Genomic DNA, 25,610 nt, shown 5'->3' with positions numbered 1-25,610 from the left:
AGATAAACCATTTACTCTGTAACTTTTGTGTTACTAGATTGTCATTACTTAAACTATATTCTAAATACAATATAAATCACTGTGACTGTGAAATTCATTGTCTAATAAATACCTCCTAAGGAGCAAATTTCCCAGACAAGATTATTTAAAAAGGCCAAAGTGGTTGGTATCTTGGGAACAGTTGACATGGAATGACATCAGAAAAATCTAGGTTAAAATTCTGATGCCAATTCCTACTAGTGGCAAAAAATATATATAGCCAAGTTTCTGATCTTTAAGAGCCTCAGTGTCCTCATCTGAAAATGCAATTAGTAATATTTAACATATATTTGTTGAAATAAAATAAAACAAGTTATGTAAGTTGTCAATTATAATGACTGACACAAGACAGTATTAATAACAAATGACAGTTCTTACATTTGCATTTTTGAAATCTTAAACATGTTTTAAAAACAAAACATAGGCTTATCCACAATTACATGCCTACTGGTTAGTCCATGACAAGCCCCAAAGCGAGAGACTTAAAAGTGAAAGTGATCGTTTGTGGGAGATAAAGACTATAACTGCAATGAGAAGTCAGGCATTAAATGGTTCATAAAAAAATTTTTTTTTATGTGTTTTTTCATTTGCCCGAAAAGCCAAGTCAGGGAAGATAAGGTTGAAAGATGCATATACATCCTTGAGAGTTCACGCAGTTTCAGCTGACAAGTGTGTTTTTCTATAAAGTATAGTGATGAATGTTCATTCTATTTTATTTTCCTCGTCTCAAGCAGAAATTTTGTGGCTTCTTACAACACTTGACTGACTGCAGGGTCCCCAATTAGGAAATTATCAAAGCTGATATCTGTATGATTTACCACATTCATTCATTGATAAAACTAGTCTTTTGATTTTCATAGTTTTACCAGAATAGTTTCCTATTTAATTTTTTACACTTCTTTATAACTATATGTGAAGAAGGAAATGGCAACCAACTCCAGAACTCTTGCTTGGAGAATCCCATAGACAGAGGGGCCTGGCAGCCTACAGTCCATGGGGTGGCAAAAGTGAGTGGGACGCAACTGAGGGACTAAACAATAGTAACACAGCTAAGTGCTTGACACAGATTGAAGGTACAACAATTTCAACAACATTTCTTTAAAGCAACATATATATATTTAAATCAAAATCAGCATGAGAAAAATGTAGATTCCATAAAGGAGAATAAAACCTTAAAAGTTCTGGAGGTGTTTAAAAAGAAAATGAAAACAAACGATTAAAAAAGAAAAAAAAAACCCTGTGTATTTTCTGTTCAATTTCAGTATCTGCTCTGTAGCTTTCTTTTTCTTCACTCTAGATGAGTGCCTGCAATCTTAAAACACGACTCCGGTAATACTTTTGTAAATGAATCACTACAGCATTCATACAATTAGCCTCTGAACAGATGTCAGAAAGTAAAGATTGGCTGCTTCTAGATCAAGTTGCCGCTGCCAACTCTCGCGAGCTTTGTCAGTAACTGTTGATTGTAATGTCAGTGCAGTCCAATTTACAGGCTGGAGCAGCAGCTGCATACTGCATTTCCCTGAAGTATTATATGATTTCCACTCCTTGCAAACTTTATCATCTTTGTTGCAGTGAGTCGGGTAAGTTGCTCTGAATTTACGTCTTCCTGTAGAGATGGAAGTTACCCTGAAGCTCATTCTGTAAGAGGAATGTGATCCCTTCACGTGTTTGTTATGCCCCGTTGGTGCTCTGTGGGAGGCAGTCATTGGAAATGGGACAGATGAAGGGAGCAGCCACATACATCAAACCTTCTGATTATTCAGGGAACACAGACTGAGTCCACTTAACTGCTTAGGAAACAATGAATTTGTTCAACTTTGTATAAAGGACCATAGCACTTAATGGGATCACTGCAATGTATGTTCCTAATCCACCCTCTAAGGGAAAACATTTTATGCTGTGTTTTACATTTAAATGCTCTGTTTGGTGAATGTCTCCTTAAAAGAGTAACAAAAGTGTTTATTGACCAATCTTACTGTCTATTTTTTTCTTTTTTTAAAGTGGTTTGAAATGAATAGTTCTCTTATTGTCTGGTTTTACAGAGTACTTAGCATTTTGCCATTTGAAACTTTAGCAAAATCAATTTGCAAAAGAAAGGTCTAAGTTTGTTTTGTATAAAAGGAAATATCTACTTCTTGATTTGATTTACAAACTTTTGTCTAGTTTGCCCTGTTTATTCTTTTTCTAATATGTGTATTTACAGAAAAGTGTTTTACATTTGCTGTTATTTAGAAATAATAGCAAATGCACACTTTCTGCTCATCCTATAATTTTGTAAATCTACCTTTATTTTGATATCAATTCTTATTTCACCAGAGGATTTAGCATTGAGTTTTTATAAAACAATATGAATGATTAAAAGTGAACTGAAATGTGAACAAAATTATTTCACTATTTATGATTTCTATTTGTAATTTAAAAGAAAATAAAGTTATTCCTTCCAACTTTTTATGAATATATTGAATAATAATAAACTCAGGAGTTACTGTTACTAGTCTGTATAATGCCTTCCATAATATGAGCTATCTCATAGCTATGATAAATATAATTATATGTCACTTATGTAGTTATTAAGGATAAGCATTAGGTTTTAAAGAATTATTTTTACTTTAAATGACAACCTTTGGAATTCTCTGTGTGTTTGAAATAGAGTGGTCTTTTGGATGCAAATTCAATTTCTAATTGAATTTGCAAGGTTCTGTTTTGTTCTCCTAGACATATTATTGTCCTTAGTTTTTTAATTATAAGAAAATATTTGGTGAAACTCCAACTAAAAATCTTAATATATTTATTTGAAACAAAAATTTGTAATATATAGTGGAACTATACATAACATTGTTCTGTAATTTCCAAGTCTCCTGTAAATGTGTTAGCATATTTTCAGAATTAAAAAAAATAAAAAAGAAAGCTAAAAAAAGAAAATATAGGGATCTACTCCATATTTCAGCTTTTCAAATATAAGCAAATGATATCTTATTTACAGATTTAATTTATGCTTTGATTTATTTCTTGGTAACAATGAATAATGCATGCTTAAATTATATGTCTTCATTTTAATGCTTTCTTGCCAAAATCTGCTCATTCTTATCAAAACTGAACGGTTCCAAATGGAGAATTATAAATGAATAGATGTCAACCTAAGAACAGATTGAACTTTGTAAGAAGACCCAAGATATCTAATATTAAATGTTCAAATTATTCACACAATAAAAAGTTTGTAAAATGTTTTCCTCCTTGAGGAGAGTTATAGATCTGTGTTTCATACCTAATATAGTGTCTTCTATCTATACATCCTTTTAGTGTCTATTGGGTATCTGAAGGATCCCTGGAAGACAATGCTGTAGTTTATAAACAGACTTCCTCAATTCCCCGCTTCACTTAGCCTACAACAAAACAAGCTTTTTAGGTTTGATATAAAGGCTCAGTTGTTTTAATTGGACTATCTACATTTTAGTGGCCCTTGTTCTAGATCATATTATCTAGATGGCTCTTTTCCTACCATTTTAACAGTCTTTATTTTTATATAGAAGTATACATTCTACTAAAACTTTCTTAAAAAGACAAGAAAACTACATTCAGCGAAAACTATTAACAGGTTTTGCTTGACCATTCTTTAATAAGTCCTTGACTGCCCCATTATTTAGAAAATTTGGTTGATATCCAATTATGACAAATATATGGCAAATAAACAGCTTTTTATACCAATAATTTTATTATACTCATATCTTATACCATTGAATATTTTTAAAACTAGTCAAGGAATTTTGATACTACTTTCAAAATTGAATTAAAAATGCAAAAAGAAGAAAATACATTTTTAATTTTGAAAGTTTTTTTTTTTCTTAAGTTGAGAATAATTTCCCCAAATTGCCAGTAGATTTTGATATCCTGGAGCATTTGATAAACTTGGAACACTATAGTATTCATTATTTTCCAGGTTTGTCTCCCTCCTCACTCCCATCAATTTTCTTTTGCAATTCCAAACAAAACTAATGCCTTTAATCAAGTATTAAATATTATTACAATAAATTAGTTGATTTAAACTGAGTATTTCTAAATTCATTTACTCAGTTGTCCTTGGTATGAAAATTTACCCCATTCTTTGTGATAAACATGTTATGTGTTCTCAGAATTTAAATTGTTTAATGTACCAGTAGTCAATTTGCAACAGAATTTATAGGATGAAATAAATGAAATTTTGTTGAATAATTATTAATAAACACTTAGAGATACAGAGCAATAACATTTTTTAATCTCCTTTGTCTACTTTTTGATTGCTTATCATGTGATAATGTATATTAAAAACATAAACATCTCTTAATGGTAAAACTACAGTGCAGCATTTAGACTAGAAAATACTAGATTATGAAAAAAAAATTATTCTTACTTAAATAAAGGACTGCAGTGGCTCAGCAGTAAAAAATCCTCCTGCAATGCAGGAGACCCAGAGTTCAGTCCCTGGGTTGGGAAGATCCCCTGGAGGACGGCATGGCAACCCACTCTAGTATTCTTGTCTGGAGAACCCCATGGACTGAGGAGCCTGGCAGGCTACAGTTCATAGGGTCACAAAGAGTTGGACATGACTGAAGTGACTTAGCATGCATGCAAATAAATATAAACATATTAGCCTACACTAATAATGAGTATGCAAATAGAAGCATATGTTCATGCTAAAACCTAGATTTAATAATATAGTATTTAAAATTATTCCAACAGGTTAACACCAAGGTGAATTAGAATTATATTACCATTCTTGCTACAAACACAAGCTTATATGATTGAATGTTACTAATTACATTATTTACAATTACAAGGTGTAAGTACTTATATTAGTAATACCAAGGTGGTGACTCATAGATATCACTGTTGAAAAAGAAAGATTATTACTCATATAAATCATATTATATAACATTAAGTTCTACTTAGCACAAAATATAAATAAAAGCATGCAAGTACTTATATAAATCAATTAAGTGACATGGAATGTTATTACAACCTTTTAGATGTTATAGCAGCCTTTCATAATACATGCAATGAATATTATTACATTTATTAATTACATACAAAAACAAAATATGTTGGTAGTAATTTTATATTCGCTATGGAATAAAATTAATAAACAATAGAATGAAAGTTTGAAAACTGTCAGGAACCAAAAATTATCAGGATCTGTTATATGGTTTATGTAAAACCAAACAAAAAGAATACAATCTTTATTAGACTTAGTAGAGATTGATTGAGCTAGGCCAAATGCCTACCTCCAATTTAGAAGAAATGTCTTAGGATTTATCAGAAGGGGGAAAAAATAAAACTGTAGTATGTGTTAGCAGTATCTCTAAAACTCCTAACTCTCTGAAATATAAAATTTTATTAGAGTCAAATTTGCTACTGCTGCTGCTATTTAGTCATTAAGTTGTGTCCAACTCTTTGTGACCCAATGGACTGTAGCCTCCCAGGTTCCTCTGTCCATGGGATTTCCCAGGTGATAATATTGGAATAGGTTGCCATTTCCTTCTACAGGGGATATTCCTGACCCAGGGATTGAACCAAGGCTCCTGAATTGGCGGGCAAATTCTTTACCACTGAGCCATCAGAGAAGCCTCAAGTGTCAAATTTACAGGCATCTTTATATTACCATGCTGTTGCTGCTGCTGCTGCTAAGTCGCTTCAGTCGTGTCTGACTCTGTGCGACCCCATAGATGGAGCCCACCAGGCTCCCCCATCCCTGGGATTCTCCAGGCAAGAACACTGGAGTGGATTGCCGTTTCTTTCTCCAATGCATGAAAGTGAAAAGTGAAAGTGAAGTCGCTCAGTTGTGTCCGACTCGGCGACCCCATGGACCGTAGCCTACCAGGCTCCTCTGTCCATGGTATTTTACAGGCAAAAGTATATACCATGACATTATATTTATTATTTTTATAAAAATTATATTTAATTTGATTATAATATCTAAATTTCATAATAGAATATATATAGTGTTAAAATATTATATACTTCAGAATATTTTATTGGTAATAACAGAGTCATTTATTTCAAAATTGAGAGCATAAAAAATCTCATGGCTTAATTTTTTAAAGCCTTACTATTATAGCAATCATTATGTATAAATATATATGTGTATGTAGGCATAAACATGCAGATATAAGTAGAATTAGAGATAAATATATTTATAGACATAGCCATAATCATAGACAAAGAGACAGAGATAGCAGTAGAAATGGATATACATCTATAAGTACTGTACATTGAACAAAGTAGTGTATACAGTGGATTAGTTTATTCATATATTTTGGGGGATCAAAAAATACCTGTTGGTTACTAGCTGTCCTGTGAGCAGTGGTGAATGAGGCTCATTAACTGTGAGGATCATAGATCTAAGACAGTTATCTTAATAGGTAGTGCCTAAATCACTGCCTTCTAAGACAATCTAAAATTTAAGAAAAAAAATAAAAAATCTAATACAAATTCTCAGTGCTCACAGGATTAGTTTCATGGACACATAGTTTGGATTTATTATTACACTCTCAAAACATAATGAAGAAAACATTTTGTACATGTATGGAACTTTGCTATTGTTTTATGGATGAGAATCAGTGTTTGTATTTGACAATTTTAATCAGATTTTCTTTTTTTTCTCAGTTGTATAAAGATATTAGTTCTTTCAGATGATATCTGCATTACATTTTTCTATCCTTTGTCACTTAGAGTTTCAGAATGTGATTTAAATTTTTTTATTGAAAAGAAACTCAACTGTGCATTATGAATTTTAAATAAAACTTTGATTTCCCCAAATGTTCTTTTCATATTATTAAATAAATATTATTTCATGAAATGTCAAATAGTGATGATTTGGTAGGTATCAAAGATTACTTTTGCTTCCCCCACTTTTTCCAGTAATTCCTTAATTTTAATCTTCTGATTTTACTGTCCACTACCAAAATATAAGCAAATCTGACCATGCTAACACATTTAACCTCCCTAGTTGCATATGCTTTAATAAATTAACAGATTAAGACATGTATTGAGTCATCTCTGAGTGTAAAATTTCTTCTAAATTGATTTCTTCATCCACACATTACATTATCAGTCAGTCTCTTCATTGACAATATAATTTAGGTAGAAAAACCCTTCATGGTTATTCAGTTCCAAAGGACTGGTATATATCCAGTCTTCTCTATCTATTTCTGGTAGACCTTTATAGTGGTAGAAGATTTGTTTGTTTTCACAATTTGTAGGATTAATGGCAGCTACTGCATTTTTTTTGTTACTTAACATTTTATGAATTGCTTGTCCAAATTCTCTTCTGACCTTACATTATCCTTATGCTTGTACAGAGGAAAAAACCACTAAGGCAAAAAGGACCCCAGATGGGACTGTGGAAACAGAAAAAGACAGTAATAGGTCTGAAGATCCTTAGAGTTTCTTCACCTACTTCACAGCTCTGTCAAGAGCCAGTCAGCCATGATTAGAACTGTATATATATTCCAGAGAATATGTGAGCTTGTATTTCTTCCTCTAACCAAGGTAGAAATTTAATCTACTATATCTGTCATTAATAGACTGCCACTTAATGCCTGGTAAAATTGTATATATATATATATATACACACACATATATATACACACACACACACGTATGCCTTGGATGAATTTTCTCCTTAAAATACTAAATCTCTCTTTCTTACAGAGGTTTGTAAATTAATCTCTTCAAATTGAAATCATTTCTTTTTCCATTTCCATTTCACTCATTTCTTTCCTAAATTGAAAACTGAAATATGTCCAACCATTTTCTATTGTTTGTAGCAGTAACAGATTAATTAGTTTTCATAATTTACAGGATTAATAAGAACTGCTAAATTTTAGTTAATTATCATCAATAAAATATAACATTAGATGCATGAAGCTGTTAAAACTTCCTGCTTACCTCTCTTGCAGAAACCAATATGCAGAGCCGGAGTACAGTCATATACATCAGATTTGTCTTGTGGTTCCTTCTGCTCTGGGTACTCTTTGAGAAGTCACACACTGAAGAAGACATCATAATTACCACCAAGAATGGAAAAGTCAGGGGGATGCACTTGCCAGTACTTGGTGGCACAGTAACAGCCTTTCTTGGAATCCCGTATGCACAGCCACCTCTTGGTAGACTACGATTCAAAAAGCCACAATCTTTGACCAAGTGGCCTGATATTTGGAATGCCACAAAATATGCAAATTCTTGTTATCAGAACACAGATCAAAGTTTTCCAGGCTTCCTTGGTTCAGAGATGTGGAACCCAAACACTGACCTCAGTGAAGACTGTTTATATCTAAATGTGTGGATTCCAACACCTAAACCAAAAAATGCTACTGTAATGATATGGATCTACGGTGGTAGTTTTCAGACTGGAACATCATCTTTGCATGTTTATGATGGCAAGTTTCTGGCACGGGTTGAAAGAGTTATTGTGGTTTCAATGAACTATAGAGTGGGTGCCCTCGGATTCTTAGCTTTACCAGGAAATCCTGAGGCACCAGGGAATGTTGGTCTATTTGATCAACAGTTGGCTCTTCAGTGGGTCCAAAAAAACATAGCAGCCTTTGGTGGAAATCCTAAAAGTGTAACTCTCTTTGGAGAAAGTGCAGGAGCAGCTTCAGTTAGCCTTCATTTACTTTCTCCTGAAAGCCACCCATTGTTTACCAGAGCTATTCTGCAAAGTGGATCCTCTAATGCTCCTTGGGCAGTGACATCTCGTTATGAAGCTAGGAACAGAACATTGACTTTAGCTAAATTTATTGGTTGCTCTAGAGAAAATGACACTGAGATAATCAAATGCCTTCGAAATAAAGATCCCCAGGAGATTCTTCGTCATGAAGTGTTTGTTGTCCCCTATGGTACACTCTTATCAGTAAATTTTGGTCCCACTGTGGATGGTGATTTTCTCACTGACATGCCAGACACACTACTCCAACTTGGACAGTTCAAAAAAACCCAGATCTTGGTGGGTGTTAATAAAGATGAAGGGACAGCATTTTTAGTATATGGTGCTCCTGGCTTCAGCAAAGATAACAATAGTATTATAACCAGAAAAGAATTTCAAGAAGGTTTAAAAATATTTTTTCCAGGAGTGAGTGAGTTTGGAAAGGAATCGATCCTTTTCCACTACATGGACTGGTTAGATGATCAGAGAGCTGAAAAGTACCGTGAGGCCTTGGATGATGTTGTTGGGGATTATAATATTATATGTCCTGCTTTGGAGTTCACCAAAAAGTTCTCAGATATGGGAAACAATGCCTTTTTCTACTACTTCGAGCACCGATCCTCCAAACTCCCTTGGCCAGAATGGATGGGAGTGATGCATGGTTATGAGATCGAATTTGTTTTTGGTTTGCCACTGGAAAGAAGAGTTAATTACACAAAAGCTGAGGAAATTTTTAGTAGATCCATTATGAAACGTTGGGCAAATTTTGCAAAATATGGGTAAGTGCCAATTTTTGTAATTGTTCTTGTTTGTTTTGTTTTGCTTAGCTTTGCATGTTCCCCAGTGTAGACTTCATTCAAGGTACAGAAACATTTTGATTATTTATTCTCTTCACACCTTAAGCTGGTTTTGTTTTTCATTATTTAGTACATTTCATTTCCTTGCATCAGAGTGCTTAAAAGAAATAATCAAAGGACTTTTATGAAAAATATTTTCTGATTTCATTTCCAAAGCAGCATAAAGTACTTTAACAACGTTCCCCAAAGTTTGTATGGAACTAGATGTCCACCTTGCGAACAAGATGTCCACCTTGTCAAGTGCTTTTCAGCCTAAAAGTTCACAGTGTTCACATGTTTAAGAAGGAGCAGGAATATCTCTCTTTTGCTCATGCTCTTCAGCAGTGGTACACTGTTACCTGATACACAAAGAAAGACATACCATCACAGGAAAATCAAAGGGCAGGATGGTATTAAGGTTGGTCCTCACATTACTCAAAATACAGAATTTGACATTTTATCAACGTTTTTTATTCCCTAATATGTTTGTTCAGAGGTTTTAGGTAACCTTGGTTGAACAAGAGCTGCAAGGCTCATCTTGTTTAGCTAAGCTGCTTTCCACTTGAGTAGTCACAAGGGTGACATTACATAATAAGAGATGCTACAAAAGAACATATTTTCCCTCATATGTTATAAATATTGTGATATTATCTCTTCAATAGTCAGAGAAAAAATGCTCTTTTAATATCAATATATTTTCTATTTTTTAATACTTCATGTGTATAAAAAATAAGGATTTTGTAATAATATGTAACCTCAAATTGAATTTTCTACACCGAAAATTTGTATCAGTGCGAATAACCAAAAAAATAAAAATTGGGGCATCTCTTTTTCTGAAAAATGCTTACAGAAACTCACAAACTGATTGATGCATTAATCCAATTTGTCATCCTATCTTTATAATCAAAAAGAATTTGGGGAATGATTTTCTTTCTGGTTTTATTTTCCATCCTCCATTTGGTTTGTTTTTCATGTTATTTTTTAACTTTACAATATTGTATTGGTTTTGCCATATATCAAAATGAATCCACCACAGGTATGCATGTGTTCCCCATCCTGAACCCTCCTCCCTCCTTCCTCCCCATACCATCCCTCTGGGTCGTCCCAGTGCACCAGCCCCAAGCGTCCAGTATCGTGCATCGAACCTTGGAATTTATTGTGTTGATGCTTCATGTTATTGTAGGTATCTTTCTACAAAGTATCTGTATTTTATAACTCCTCTCAAAATGTTTAGACACTTATTCACTGTATATAAGGCTAAAACTCTTCCATCTGGCATTAAGATGCTTCTCTAACCTTGCTACAACCCATTCTCCTCAGTACCTGTTTCTTTGGTAGAGGAATTATCACAAGAATATCAAAGATTTCAAGTTTAACTATACCTTAGAACCTGTTCTTGCTGTGTGCCCTGTTTAGAAAATTTACCTCTCTCCTTTTTAATGACACAAGTCCTACTATTCTGTTGTTTTGACTAATTACATGTTTCCTACAGGGTAACTTTAATTCTAAGAGTTGTAATTGCTTCAGACCTGTTTTACACTCCCAGAGAAACCATTGACAGTCATATATCTAAATGCTATCTTTCATTTTATTCTGAGCCTCCTAAACTAGACTAAGAACTAACTTCTTGATAGAGAAGTTATGGTTTTATTGAATACTTATTGAAGTACTGACATTGGTATATGTCCCACTTTACAAATATTTAGATTCAGTAAGAACAAGTTAAACTTTTTTTTAAGATATGTAAGCTATTATCTGTAGCTCTACAATATATTACACCTTCTCAACATCAGCCTAAATTTCTGCTTAACAAGGAACATCTTATTTCTAGAGCTGCTTTAGAATTATGTATATTTCATTCTGTTCTCTCCCTCAAGGCTTTAATCCACATTAAATCACTTGAATATGTTTTTAATTCTGTCTGACAATTCTAGAGATTATAAATAATTTAGGGGAACTATTAAGGTAATTTAAGGGAAACATCAACATTTCTTCAAAATATTGATGCCTATAATTTTTAAAAGACTTATATCTTACATGTTTAAATCATCAAGAAATATATATTTTCTTATTTCACAATGGAGAACACTGAGAACGAGGTGAAGTATCTATGGCAAATGAGTGCAACAGGTCAAAGAAGAGAATATTTGATAATTAATGGAATAAAAGATTGTTTAATCCTAATTTACTTCTATGATTAGCATATTTTAATAGGGAATAAATGAATATTGAAAAAATTTTATTGTAATAGTAAATTCACATGAACAAGATTAAAACCATAAAGATTAAAGTAAACTTTTTAGTGTAGTTCAGTCATAGATACCATTCAGCAAGATACCAATTTAACCAGTGAGTTTCTTTATAGTCCATGCTTGCACAATTGGACAGAGATGATAATATGTCATATGCATTGAGATTTGACTTGATGGAAAACATAATGTTAATCTCCTGGTGTGCACTATATTTTTTCAAAGTATACCTATGTAATAAATACAGAAGCTTAGAATGATTAAATAAACTCCATGGTAACAAAGTTGGTTTAAGTGTCAGGTTGGGAAATCTACTCACATTCATTTGCCCACAAACATGATGTTTGATGTTCTCTTCCCAGGGAGATGCTCCCCCTTGGTTTGCCTCCACTCCCCATACCAAGGACATTTAACAGTATCTGGAGTTACTTTTTATTTTTTTAAATTTTATTTTATTTTTAAACTTTACGTAATTGTATTAGTTTTGCCAAATATCAAAATGAATTCGCCACAGGTATACATGTGTTCCCCATCCTGAACCCTCCTCCCTCCTCCCTCCCCATACCATCCCTCTGGGTCATCCCAGTGCTCTAGCCCCAAGCATCCAGTATCGTGCATCGATCCTGGACCGGCATCTCGTTTCATACATATTTTACTTGTTTCAATGCCATTCTCCCAAATCTTCCCACCCTCTCCCTCTCCCACAGAGTCCATAAGACTGTTCTACACATCAGTGTCTCTTTTGCTGTCTCGTACACAGGGTTATTGTTACCATCTTTCTAAATTCCATATATATGCGTTAGTATACTATATTGGTGTTTTTCCTTCTGGCTTACTTCACTCTGTATAATAGGCTCCAGTTTCATCCACCTCATTAGAACTGATTCAAATGTGTTCTTTTTAATGGCTGAGTAATACTCCACTGTGTATATGTACCACTGCTTTCTTATCCATTCATCTGCTGATGGACATCTAGGTTGCTTCCATGTCCTGGCTATTATAAACAGTGCTGAGATGAACATTGGGGTACACGTGTCTCTTTCCCTTCTGGTTTCCTCAGTGTGTATGCCCAGCAGTGGGATTGCTGGATCATAAGGCAGTTCTATTTCCAGTTTTTTAAGGAATCTCCACACTGTTCTCCATAGTGGCTGTACTAGTTTGCATTCCCACCAAGAGTGTAAGAGGGTTCCATTTTCTCCACACCCTCTCCAGCATTTATTATTTGTAGACTTTTGGATCGCAGCCATTCTGACTGATGTGAAATGGAGTTATTTTTGAGTATCACTTCTGGAACTGGGGTGGGCTACTAGCTATATAGAGGCCAGGGATGCTGCTAAACTTCTTACAATGCTCAGGATAGTCCCCCAGCAACAAATTATGCATTCCAAATGTCAGTAATGCCTAGATTGGGAAACTGCAGATTTTTACTCCCATATAACCCCAAAATCACATACAAAGAAAGTAAAAAGTAGAAATAAGAGTTGTAATTATCATTCAGGAAAGTGAATTTTCAAGTACATGGTTCATAAAATGTTTTGATGCTTTTTTCTCCTTAAAGAATGTTTAGTATATGTTCTATTTCTTATTAGGACTAAGTTCAAAATAATTTTGAACTTTTCTTTGTGGTATTTTATTTTCCCAATGGGTTGTTTAGTAGTCTTTTATTTAACTTTCAGCTATTTGTATGATTTCTAGATAGTTTGTTGTGGATTTCTAATTTAATTCAGTTCTAGTTAGAGACTCTACTCAAGATTTCCGTTTTGAAATATATTGAGAATTATTTTATGACCCAGGTATGATTCATATGGGTGATTATTTTATGTGCTCTTGAAAAGAATGCCTGTTATTACTTGGTATGATTAATTAATTAGTAAATTAATTAATTCATGGTTTCTCAGGTCTTCTAATGTTTTTGTCTACTTATTTTAAATACTGAGAGAAGGGTACTAACATCTTTCACTATAATTGTGATTCTGTTTATTTCTCCACTTAATTCTACTAATTTTTCTTTTACTATTTTAAATTTATACTATTAACTCCGTGCACATTTAGGATTATGTATTCCTGATTAGTTGACTTTTATCATTTTGAAATGTCTCTGTCCTGAAATTGACTTTGCCTAATATTAAGATAGATACATCAAGTTTCTCACGCTATGTTTGCACAATATATTTTGTTCCATCCTTTTACTCTAACTCATCTAATTAAAAAAAAAAAAAGAAACCTTTCTTAGATTTAGCATGATTAACCCAATTGGCATTTAGTATAATTATCAATGTGTTTTGTTTAAATCTACCATCTTGCTATTTTTAATCCATCCTTCTTATTGCTCCTTTGCAACTCTTTCCTCTTTAATGTTTATGCTGTTGTATTTTTTATGGATGTTTAGTTTGTCTTTAATTTTTTCCCCAGTGTTTGTTTTAACACTAAAATTGTTTCACTTATAACTATCTACTTAGAGTTAATACTGACCTACTTTGCTGACATTTCCCACTTTCTAAACAATTCATGCTTCCTATTTTCCATTTCACTCTTAACTACTTCACAACTGTAAGAAATTAGCAATAAAGTTTCATGTATTCTCCTCATTTTTTATATTGTCCTATGTTTATGGAATATATAATATAAAATATCTCTTAAAATTGTATTTGTTTCTTACAAGTTATATTCATGTAAATTCATAAAATAAAAAGCATAGTCTTTTATGTTTACTTGTGTGTTTAGTGGGGTTTCCCTGGTGGCTCAGATGGTAAAGAATCTACCTGCAATTTAGAAGACCTGTATTCCATCACTGGGTTGAGGAGATTTGGAGAATGAAATGGCAGTCCACTCCAGGATTCTTGCCTGGAAATTTCTGTGGGCATATATCATTTCCAGTGTTCTTGACCCTTCCTATGGATTCTAATTGTCATCTGGAATTTTTTTCCTTTGTGCTAAAAAACATCCTTTAGAATTTCTCATTGGCAGTTTGAATAGTTACAAATTCTCTCAACATTTTTTTTTTTAATCTGAAGATACCTTTATTTTCCTTCGATTGAATGAATTTTTTTTTAAAGATAGATTTCTGGTTTAATCTTTTTTTTTTCTTTTTTTTTCCATCAGTTTAAAGATATGTCCCATTATCTTCTTGTCTCTACAGTTCTGATGTAAAGTGGACCTTTATTTGTATGATTGCCCTCTCTATACAATGTAAAAAATTTTTTTCTCTGGTTGATTTCAAAGTTTCCTCTTTATCTTTGGTTTCAATTGTTTATCCATGGTATTTCCAAGAATGATTTCTTTGTCTAGGGATTTTGTCTTGTTTTGTTTTTGTCTGATGTTTGCTAAGCTTAGTAATTTTTAATATCACATTTGAGAAACTTTGTATCAGTATTCCATCATATATTATTTCTGCCCCAGTCTCACTCTCATCTCCTTCTAGAACTCCGATTATACATGCACTAGATTATTAAATTTTGTCCCTCAGGTCACTAAGCTTCTGTTGCCTTTTCTTCAGATTTGCAAATTAGATACATTTTAAAATTTTCTTTACAAGCTCAATGACTCTTTTTGTATCATCTCCAATCTGTGATTGAAGGTAACCAATGAATTTTTTATTTCACTTATTTTAGTTTTCAGATTGAATTTTTTTCAGTAGTTTCATTATTTTGCTGAGTTCCTCCCTGTTTTCTATTTAGTTATTATTCTTTAAGTTCCTGAACATATTTAAAATAGCTGCTTTAAGTTGCTCATTCAATATCTAGTTGATGGGTTCATGTACTGTTTTCCTGTTTCTTTGCATGTCTAGAAATTTTCACATTTGTACTAGACTTTGTGGATGATGCAGCAGAAATTCTATATTATTTTAGTCTTCTCTGAAGAATATATATTTCCACTGAATGATGGTTGTTTGTTTTTAATTTTACCAGACAGTTCAATTAAGAGATGTGTATATACTTCAATTTGTCTGAAGTATGTGTAGACTTGGTTTTATATTTTGAGTGAATCCATGAAAGGTCCAAAATATTTTATAGACTCTTTAAGTTGGCAGAACTTAAACTAATGTCTTTTTTCACTGAAGATGTAATAGTTACTTGTTTTGTGTCTATTAGAGTGGAGTTAGTGCTTCCCATTGGTGCAGTGGTAAAGAATACGCCTGCCAATGCAGGAGATGCGAGATACGCAGGTTCAATCTTCTGGGTCAGGAAGATCCCTTGGAATAAGAAACGGCAACCCATTCCAGTCTTGCTGCCTGGAGAATCCCATGGACAGAGGAGCCTGGCAGGCTACAGTGCATGGGGTTGCAAAGAGCCGGACATGACTGAGCACACACATACACCATGGTAGAGATAGACTGGGTCTCCTTAATCTGAAGTTATGGCCTTCCACTCAGCTGGCCTGCATATTAATGAGATGAAAGCAAAGTGTTGACAACATTATACTAGTTATTCACTCTCCAGCTGTCCCATCTCTTCTGCTTTCAGCCATGCAGTCTCTTCTCTCTTTTCCCAGTCTCTCATGTACTTGCTCTGAATATATTCAGCCCAGGCCTCAGCCAAAGACGTGCAGGGAGACCTGTCCCACAGATTCTAGCTACTTCAATACCCCAGAATTCTTATTTCTGTTTTTTAGCCTCAGTGAAGCTACTGTACTCTGCTTAGGTTCAAGCTCCCTGCATCTTCGATAGCCAGTTATCTTCATGTGAGTAACCACAGTAAACATGGCCTCACCTTGAAGTACCTCTTCTCTCAAATAACATAGACTTGTGTTGCCTGTTATCCAGTTCCTGAAACTCGTCATTTTATTGTTTTGTTTTTTGCTTTTGGCCCAGTATATACTTGTTTATGGTGGGACAGTTAATCCAGTTTCAATTATTCCATCATGGGTGACAATGAAAGCCCAACCCGATTTGTATTTTAAGAGAATCTTAACCTTTATGTACTTCATTCAGTTCCATGAAATTCATTTTTCCAGTTACTTTAAAAACACTTGTCAATTTCCATGATATAAGTTAAAAAAACAACTTTTAAAATTTCATTTCTTTGCAAAAATAAAGAAAACGTTATCCTGTGAAAGCACTAAATAGTATTTGAATTTGGTATCTTTAGTTGCATGGTTTGAAATTCCTTATAAAATATATACAATATAACTTAAGCCTTAGCTAATTGGAATTAACTACCTATATGCATTTTGCCTGCTTTTGCTTTTCCCTCAATCCCATCTCTAAAATGAATTTAAATCTAGATCCAAATAGCAGGCATGTGCATCACACCCAGTATCCTATAATAGGAGATATTAAAATATCAATATAACATATATATATATCCATCAGTTATTCAGCTAGTCAATACCTTGATGACCAATAGATTAGATTAACCAGCACTTAATGATGTATCTTCAGCACTACCTCAGTGATACAAGAAATTGGTGAAATCAAACTTGATTTGTCAAACAGACCAGAACAGCTGAAGGAGGAAAATAAGCCAAAATACAATTAGTATAACGTCAGACAGAGGATGGTTATTCCTGGACCCCTCCAATTGCCTCCTGCTGCTGCAGAGCATCATTTGTTTACTGTGTTCTCTCTGGGTGCTATTTTCAGAATTCCTTCAGGGCACCGCCTCCAGTTGAGCTATTCACAGTGCAGTTACATAGCCTTCCCCATCATAAGTGATAGCCCTGATGTGTCCAGTGTTAATCTTACTAGGGATCCTTTGTGTATAATCTCAGCCAAGTGACTTAGCATCCCTTACTGTGTTTTCCTATCTGAAAAAATGAGGCTATAAATATACCTCCCTTACTGACATGTTGAAATAAACCTTATCATTGACAGGAAACTGCATTCCTCTATTTCATTAAAAAATTCTGTTTTTCCCCTACCAAGCATAAACTACTTCAATCTATTCTTATCTAAGTTTAAACTTGGCTTCTTCCTCCAAATGTGCAATTGTTTAACTTCCTGGCTCAGCATTAGTCAAGTTTTCAAACAAATAAAGGTAAACTACAAAATTGAGGCAATTAACTTTCTTCTGTCTCTTTGGTGAGAATTCATTTATTCAGGATCCTCTAAATTGGTTAATGTTCCCTAATACTTTTTTTTTTTTTTTTTGGCCAGAAATAAATGGTATGACACAAATACTTTTTGTCCTATTTTGATGTCATGAAACCAAAATGTTACTTAGCAAAGTATTTTTAGTAATCTCACAGCAGTATACCTGCTGTTATCCTCATGTGTCTTATTTATTTACTATTTATTCCCTTGGAGTGTGAGGAACAACTTTTTTACATAGGAATGAAACTATATTACTAAACTTTCAGTCCCCTAGTTTACTGATCTGTATAAAATAAATATGAACAGTTCATGACATTTGTCCTGGAAAGTAGGTGCTATTAAATGAATGCTGAGTCATAATTTCTTAGTGCACAAGATTATTTTGAATAATTGTCGGCATTTAAAATAGGCTTGCTTCTATGTACTAAATTGTAATTACAACCATCAGAAATTTACAGATTTGCCAGATTTCTAAAATAATGAACTTTATAGCTATATTCCAGATATATATAAGATGGGTATTACACATGTACTTCCATAACTTCATTATACTAGTAGGAATATGCTTATTTTCTAATATTTATATAAAGTTTATTTAATAATATTTAGTTTTTAATAGGTGTATTTCTCTTGTGTTTATGTATATATGACACAAGAAATAAAGTAATTGAAACAACACTTCAATTCCAGTTAATTTTCAAACAAATCTGTTTTCTTTGTATGTTCTTTTTCATCTCCTGGAATCATTTTATATTTTTAAAAGGTAATAGAAAACTGAAGAAAAGTTAAAAAGAAAATGTTAGTGGAGAACTGGTGCTCCTTTATTCTAATTCTCTGTATAGGGATGTAGCGTGCATCTGTTCTCATTTGATTGAGTTCATATCCTGTTACCAAGAAATTAATTTTAAAATTACACTTGAGTTTATTTTTATTATATTTTTCAACCTGAAATATATATTCTAGGACTTAATTACAATATACCTCTTAAGAAGCAATTTTTTAAATATACTAAAATGGTAGCAGTTGAAGATAGTTTTAAAGTGAACAGTATGATTAAACTGACAAGGTATGAAATATATGTATGGTATTATTAGACTGAAAATTTGCTGAAATGATGACACTATCTAACATTTCTGATGAGAAGAGTGTGGTCCATAGAAGAATAGTGAATTGGAGCTAAGAGGTGACAGAACAAAGATTAACTATGACTCAAGACTATTAACTTTCATTTCCTTCTATTATCCATTCACCAGGCTGCCTTCACCATGAATTATTGAAAGCAGTCATTAAATATGCTTACGAAATGCATTTGGTTACAAACTTATAATTTTAACATGTTAGCATGCTGATACTTGCCTGGATAATGTTACAGAGGTAAGGACAGAGAATAAACTAAAATTAAACATCATGACATACACAGACAAGTTTAAGTTTGTGAAAGACTCATCTGGCCATCTAATCCAATTATTGTCAGGCTTGTAATTAGATTTTTTGACAGATAATAGTTCATGTGGCTTTAAGAGTGAGACAAAAAGTCCTTGCCCTCCAATTCTATAATTATTTGTGGTGCCTTATCGTAATTAACTTAACTGAAACATTTTGATGACTTTACAAAGAGGTCAGGGTTCAGATCCTCTGGGATTTATTTTATTGTTATCATGAATGCATCAATGTTGTATCACTTCAAATACTTTTCTCCGCCTTAGGAATTAGTTGAGGAATTAGTTGGAAATAAAACAATAAATGTTGCCTGCAATATTCCTAAAAATACCTTAGTTTAACAAATATATATGTAGGTGAAATATATATACATATATATGCATTAGGTGAAGGTCGCTCAACCGTGTCTGCCTCTTTGTAACACATGGACTATGCATTCCATGTAATTCTCCAGGCCAGAATACTGGAGTGGGTAGCCTTTCCCTTCTCCAGATGATCTTCCCTACCCAGGGATTGAACCCAGGTCTGCCACATTGCAGGCAAATTCTTTACCAGCTGAGCCACAAGGGAAGCCCATTTTTGCGTTAGTGTAACCTATTTGAAAAGGAAGAATTATGTTACATGACAACTTAAAATGTACATAAGATGATTTGCAAACCGTTTCAGAGTGCAGTCATATTTTACCATCAGTGACAGTGGAATGAAAAGGAGAAACCAGATTCCCCAAAGAGCTACTACATCTACAAAAATGTTTGACTAAGGGTTTTGAAGTACTGTGGTATTAAGGGAGCTCATTAAAACATGGAAAATCATATCTATATTATAGGATCAATTTACTTAGATTAATGTGATTTGTTCTCTGAGTTTGCCCAAAATTTTTGTGTATTTGGAAAAATTATAACATTCAATCTGCCTGTAAATCCTAAATTCAATCTGAAATTAGAGTTAATCATTTTTTAAAAATCAAAGTCATATTTTCAAGAATGTACATATAAATACAGTACTTCAAAGGATGTGTCAGATAGAAAATAACAGCTTCAAAAAAAACAAAATGTGGCTTTAAATATTTTGTTGTTTAAAATACTATATTTTTCTGATTGTTCCAAAATCAGAAAATATTAAAATGTGTTTGGTTAGATTGATAAGTTCCAAGAAATTATTCTTGCTACAGTTTTTCTCCCAAGTCAATAACACTCAAGATCAGAGTTAACAAGCATAACTCCACTCTCTTAAATTTTCTGCATGTTAATATCTCTGCTGGACACTTTCACATTAGCATGATAAATACTATTAACCTGATGGGATAGTCTGTAAATTTTTTTATACATGAAATGTTAATATTAAATTTTCCACAGACCTCTGTTATGTAAAAGCAATTGAATCTTTATCTTATGCAAATTAAATTTAATTACTTTTGATGTATTATTCTTTATGAATTGATACATAATAATATCTGTCTTATGACTAGATTTTAAAATAGTAGTTATAAAAGTATATAACTACTATAAAAAAGTAGTTATAAAAGATGCTCAACATCACTCATTATCAGAGAAATGCAAATCAAAACCACTATGAGGTACCATTTCACACCAGTCAGAATGGCTGCGATCCAAAAGTCTACAAATAATAAATGCTGGAGAGGGTGTGGAGAAAATGGAACCCTCTTACACTGTTGGTGGGAATGCAAACTAGTACAGCCACTATGGAGAACAGTGTGGAGATTCCTTAAAAAACTGGAAATAGAACTGCCTTATGATCCAGCAATCCCACTGCTGGGCATACACACTGAGGAAACCAGAAGGGAAAGAGACACGTGTACCCCAATGTTCATCACAGCACTGTTTATAATAGCCAGGACATGGAAGCAACCTAGATGTCCATCAGCAGATGAATGGATAAGAAAGCAGTGGTACATATACACAGTGGAGTATTACTCAGCCATTAAAAAGAATACATTTGAATCAGTTCTAATGAGGTGGATGAAACTGGAGCCTATTATACAGAGTGAAGAAAGCCAGAAGGAAAAACATAAATACAGTATACTAACGCATATATATGGAATTTATAAAGATGGTAACAATAACCCTGTGTACAAGACAGCAAAAGAGACACTGATGTGTAGAACAGTCTTATGGACTCTGTGGGAGAGGGAGAGGGTGGGAAGATTTGGGAGAATGACATTGAAACATAAAAAAATAAATAAATAAATAAAATAAAATAGTAGTTATAAGTTATATATTATCTGATAAACCATTATAAAACAATAACACAATTATATCAAAAGTGTTAGAATTACATATTTTTCTTAAAAGCCATAATCCCAAACATGCTTTTTCTGGTTTGGTATTTATGGAAATAGGAAAAATTACACATTTTATGAAACTCCTTATAATAAAAGTTTGCATCTTTTATAGACCTACTAATCACAAGTTAATATTGTTTGTTTAGATAGGTCATTATGTTGATTGGTTTATTCATTCTTCCACTTAGTCATTCAACAAATATTAACATATTTGAAAGCTTATATGAACCAAGTATTACTTAGGTGATATGAATACAGTAGTCATCAAAATATACCCAAGGAAAGAAAGAAAGGAAAAGCAAAACATTGGAGGGGAAAAAAAAATCCCAGAGAAAGTTTCTACCTTCAGGGGCCAAACAATTTAATAGAAGGAAAAAGACAACTAACAAATATATAATAAAATTTTATATTGACCAGAGTTCTGAAAAAATACTAAGCATAATTAGGGACCTAGAGCCTGAAGTGAGTGGAATGTGACGATATTTGTAGGATTGCCATGAAAAGTCTCTCAAAAGTTATATTAGAGTGAAATGACAGAGTTAATCATGTGGATTTCCAGGAGAAAAATGTGATGTCAGTATCTTGGGAATAAGTTTTCTCCAGAGAAAAAGCAGCAAGGACATGCCCTAAGACTGAAATATTTAGGATGTTGCAGTTCCCAGGCGGTACAGTAATGAATCTGCTGGCCCACTGAAGGAGATTCCAGAGACACAGCTTCAGTCTCTGGGTTGGGAAGATCCCCTGGAGTAGGAAATGGCAACCCACTCCATATTCTTGCCTAGAAAATTCCACAGACAAAGGAGCCTGGTGGGCTACAGTCCATGGGGTCACAAAGAGACATGGCTGAATAACTGAACACAGACACAAGCTAACATACGGAAAGCTGGAAAGCAAGTGTATGTGAAGGTAAGTGGTGAAAGGCAAAGTCTGAGAAGTATAGAGGGTCAAGATATATAAGAATTGGTGCTTAGATTGATTTTCTGGAATCTACTCTGAATGAAATGATAAGCCATGGGACATTTGGGGCAATTGAGTGGCATAATTTGACTCAAACTTTATAATCATCTCTCTGACTCGTAGGTAAATAAGGGTGAAGCAGGAAGAGGAGCTAGGAGACTCCTATTTTAACAATCCAGGTGATGTCTTGAATTAAGTATTACTGGGAAGGACTGTCAGGACGTATTTTGAAAGATCTGATAGGATTTGCTGACTGGATGTGCATATGAGATAACAAGTGGAATAGAGGATGAACCAAGGTTTTTGATCTGAGTCACTAGAAGAACAGAGCTGCTGTTTTGTGAGATAGGGATGACTGCGTAGGATAGTGGTTGAGATTGTGTGATCAAAACTGCTGATTTAAACATTTTAAATTTAAGGTGCCTATTCTGTAGACAAGCTATTCTGAAACTGAAGTCTGGGATTCAGGGGAGCGGTAGAAGTTAGAGATCTAAACTTTGTATATAATAACATGAAAATGATATTTAGAGCCACAGAATTATATCATTTATGGAGGCAGATATCTGAACTCTTCAGAGATTTGGAGGAAAAGAGTAACCATCAGAGGGAATGAGTAGCCAGTGAGTCAGACTGACAACTAGGAGAACAAGATATCTCCCAAGACCAATGAAGAAAGAATTACAAGGAGGGTGTAGATACCTGCATCAAATATAGGATACGTATAAGGGAAACTATATGAAACTGTATATATAGGTTTGTGGGTTTAGAATTATGGAAGTTATTGGTGAGTGACAAAGATACCTGATGTTTTGATGAAAACATAGAAACTAAAATCTTAGTGGAAAGCCAAAAAACAATGAGAGGAAAATGATTAGACATTGCAACTCGACTCATCTTTTTTAAGAACTTTACTCTTAAGGGGAACTGAATCTGGGGATATGAGAATAAGAGCAAACAGGAGGGTTTTTGATTGTTTTTGCTTTTTTTGTGGTAGATATTGCAACATGTTTGTGTGTTGATGGCAATGGTATAGTGATTAATGTGACTAATTTTGTTTTATGTCAGCATCATAACCATCTACCTAATTTTACACTTTTACTTATTTTCTTTTGAGAAAATAATGCAGTTAAATACAACATGCACCCTTTGTATAGAAATCAGGCTGTCAGTAACTTGGATTTTGCAGAACACAAATTAAGGGACTCAAGAGATGGGAAGCAAAGGGAAAATAAAACCACAACCCAAATATTCTGAACATCCAGAAAAAAGGCTGTCATGAAATACTTCTTTGATATTTATTCCACAGAAAAGATTGTATTTCATTCTTTAGAACCTATGGACTTATAATGTGCCCTAAATTCTGGAAGAATTATTTCTTCATCTTTTAAGATGAGAGACAAATCAAAAGCAGCAGATTTCTGAGAGCTAAGGCAGGAAGCAAGCAACTTTACAACAAAACTAAGAGGTCACAGACTAAGTCAGACCAACAGCTGTCGGGGTGGGGAGCCTATAACCTCCGGTATGTAAGTGCCTGTAACTAGTGACAAAATATAAGCCTTTAGACAAAAAAAAAAAAAAAAAAAAATTGTGTAATGCTTTCATTAATGTGTCCTTTAACATCCAGGGAAGAATTATACAATATCCATTAGGAAAATTTTCTTTGTTAAAATTAATGTGGTTACAATAAAAGCAACTTAGCCCTTAAGGAATATGCCTCACACATGACCTATACATAATAATAATTTAGCCTAGTGTTGTACTCTGGATATTCTTAAGAAGATACAGTAGTTATTTGGATTAATAAATTTAAATCTATTGTAATATTTATGTTAATAACAACATTAGTTAAAAATTTATTAACTGCTAATGATAAGGACAGAGAGAAGGGACGAAGTAAGTGATTAAATAGTTAATACCACTAGGGTATTTTAAACAGAAAATATATAGGAGACCCCTGAAAGTTAATGATTACTCAAGAAAGTGGATTTGCTTAACCACAAAACCAAGCAAACATGCTTAGCAAAAAAACCATTCAACAAAAGCATGAGACATGCCCCCAGACCATAAAACAAGGTGGCATGAGACCCACGTTCTGCCCAGGGAACTCAGTTCAGTTCAGTTCAGTAACTCAGTCGTGTCCGACGCTCTGAGACTCCATGGACTGCAGCACACCAGGCCTCCCTGTCCATCACCAACTCCCGGAGTTTACTCAAACTCATGTCCATTGGGTTGCTGATGCCATCCAACCATCTCTGTCATCCCCTTCTCCTCCCACCTTTAATCTTTCCCAGCGTCAGGGTCTTTTCAAATGAGTCAGTTCTTTGCATCAAGGTGCCAAAGTATTGAGAGTTTCAGCTTCAGCATCAGTCCTCCCAATGAATATTCAGGACTAATTTTCTTTAGGAGGGACTGGTTGGATCTCCTTGCAGTCAAGGGACTCTCAAGAGTCTTCTCCAACACCACAGTTCAAAAGCGTCAATTCTTCGGCACTTAGTTTTCTTTATAGTCCAACTCTCACATCCATACATGACCACTGGAAAAAACATAGCTTTAATTAGACAGACTTTTGTTGGCAAAGTAATGTCTCTGCTTTTTAATATGCTATCTAGGTTGGTCATAACTTTTCTTCCAAGGAGCAAATGTCTTTTAATTTCATGGCTGCAGTCACCATCTGCAGTGATTTTGGAGACCCCAAAAATAAAGTCTGTCACTGTTTCCATTGTTTCCCCATCTATTTGCCATGAACTGATGGGACCAGATGCCATGATCTTAGTTTTCTGAATGTTGAGTTTTAAGCAAACTTTTTCACTCTCCTCTTTCACTTTCATCAAGAGGCTCTTTAGTTCCTCTTCACTTTCTGCCATAAGGGTGGTGTCATCTGCATATCTGAGGTTATTGATATTTCTCTTGGCAATCTTGATTCCAGCTTGTGCTTCATCCAGTCCAGCATTTCTCATGTACTTTGCACATAAGTTTAATAAGCAGAGTGACAGTATACAGCCTTGACGTACTCCTTTCCCCATGTGGAACCAGTCTGTTGTTCCATGTCCAGTTCTTACTGTTGCTTCCTGAC

The 25,610-nt window shown here is 33.8% G+C and overlaps 1 protein-coding gene across 2 annotated transcripts in view; it reads left to right on the top strand.

Annotated features, from left to right (window-relative positions):
• Positions 1-1,457: 1,457 nt before the first annotated feature.
• BCHE (butyrylcholinesterase) overlaps positions 1,458-25,610 on the top strand; it is a 79,450-nt gene continuing 55,297 nt past the window's right edge. Inside the window, exons 1-2 of one of the 2 annotated variants that reach the window (XM_086317918.1) lie at positions 1,458-1,622; positions 7,977-9,501. In XM_086317918.1, the coding sequence (XP_086174044.1) occupies positions 1,508-1,622; positions 7,977-9,501 (1,640 nt within the window). In that variant the 5' untranslated portion in view covers positions 1,458-1,507. The remainder of the gene's footprint in view (positions 1,623-7,976; positions 9,502-25,610) is intronic. The other variant, XM_086317929.1, reaches the window with a different exon arrangement.

Source organism: Bos grunniens, chromosome 1 (assembly GCF_055505025.1).
Source record: "Bos grunniens cultivar Pamir isolate PY7600 chromosome 1, Bosgru_T2T1.0, whole genome shotgun sequence".
NCBI lineage: Eukaryota > Metazoa > Chordata > Mammalia > Artiodactyla > Bovidae > Bos > Bos grunniens.
The sequence above is the reverse complement of the archived record's forward strand: the minus strand, read 5'-3'. Positions and strand labels throughout refer to the sequence as shown.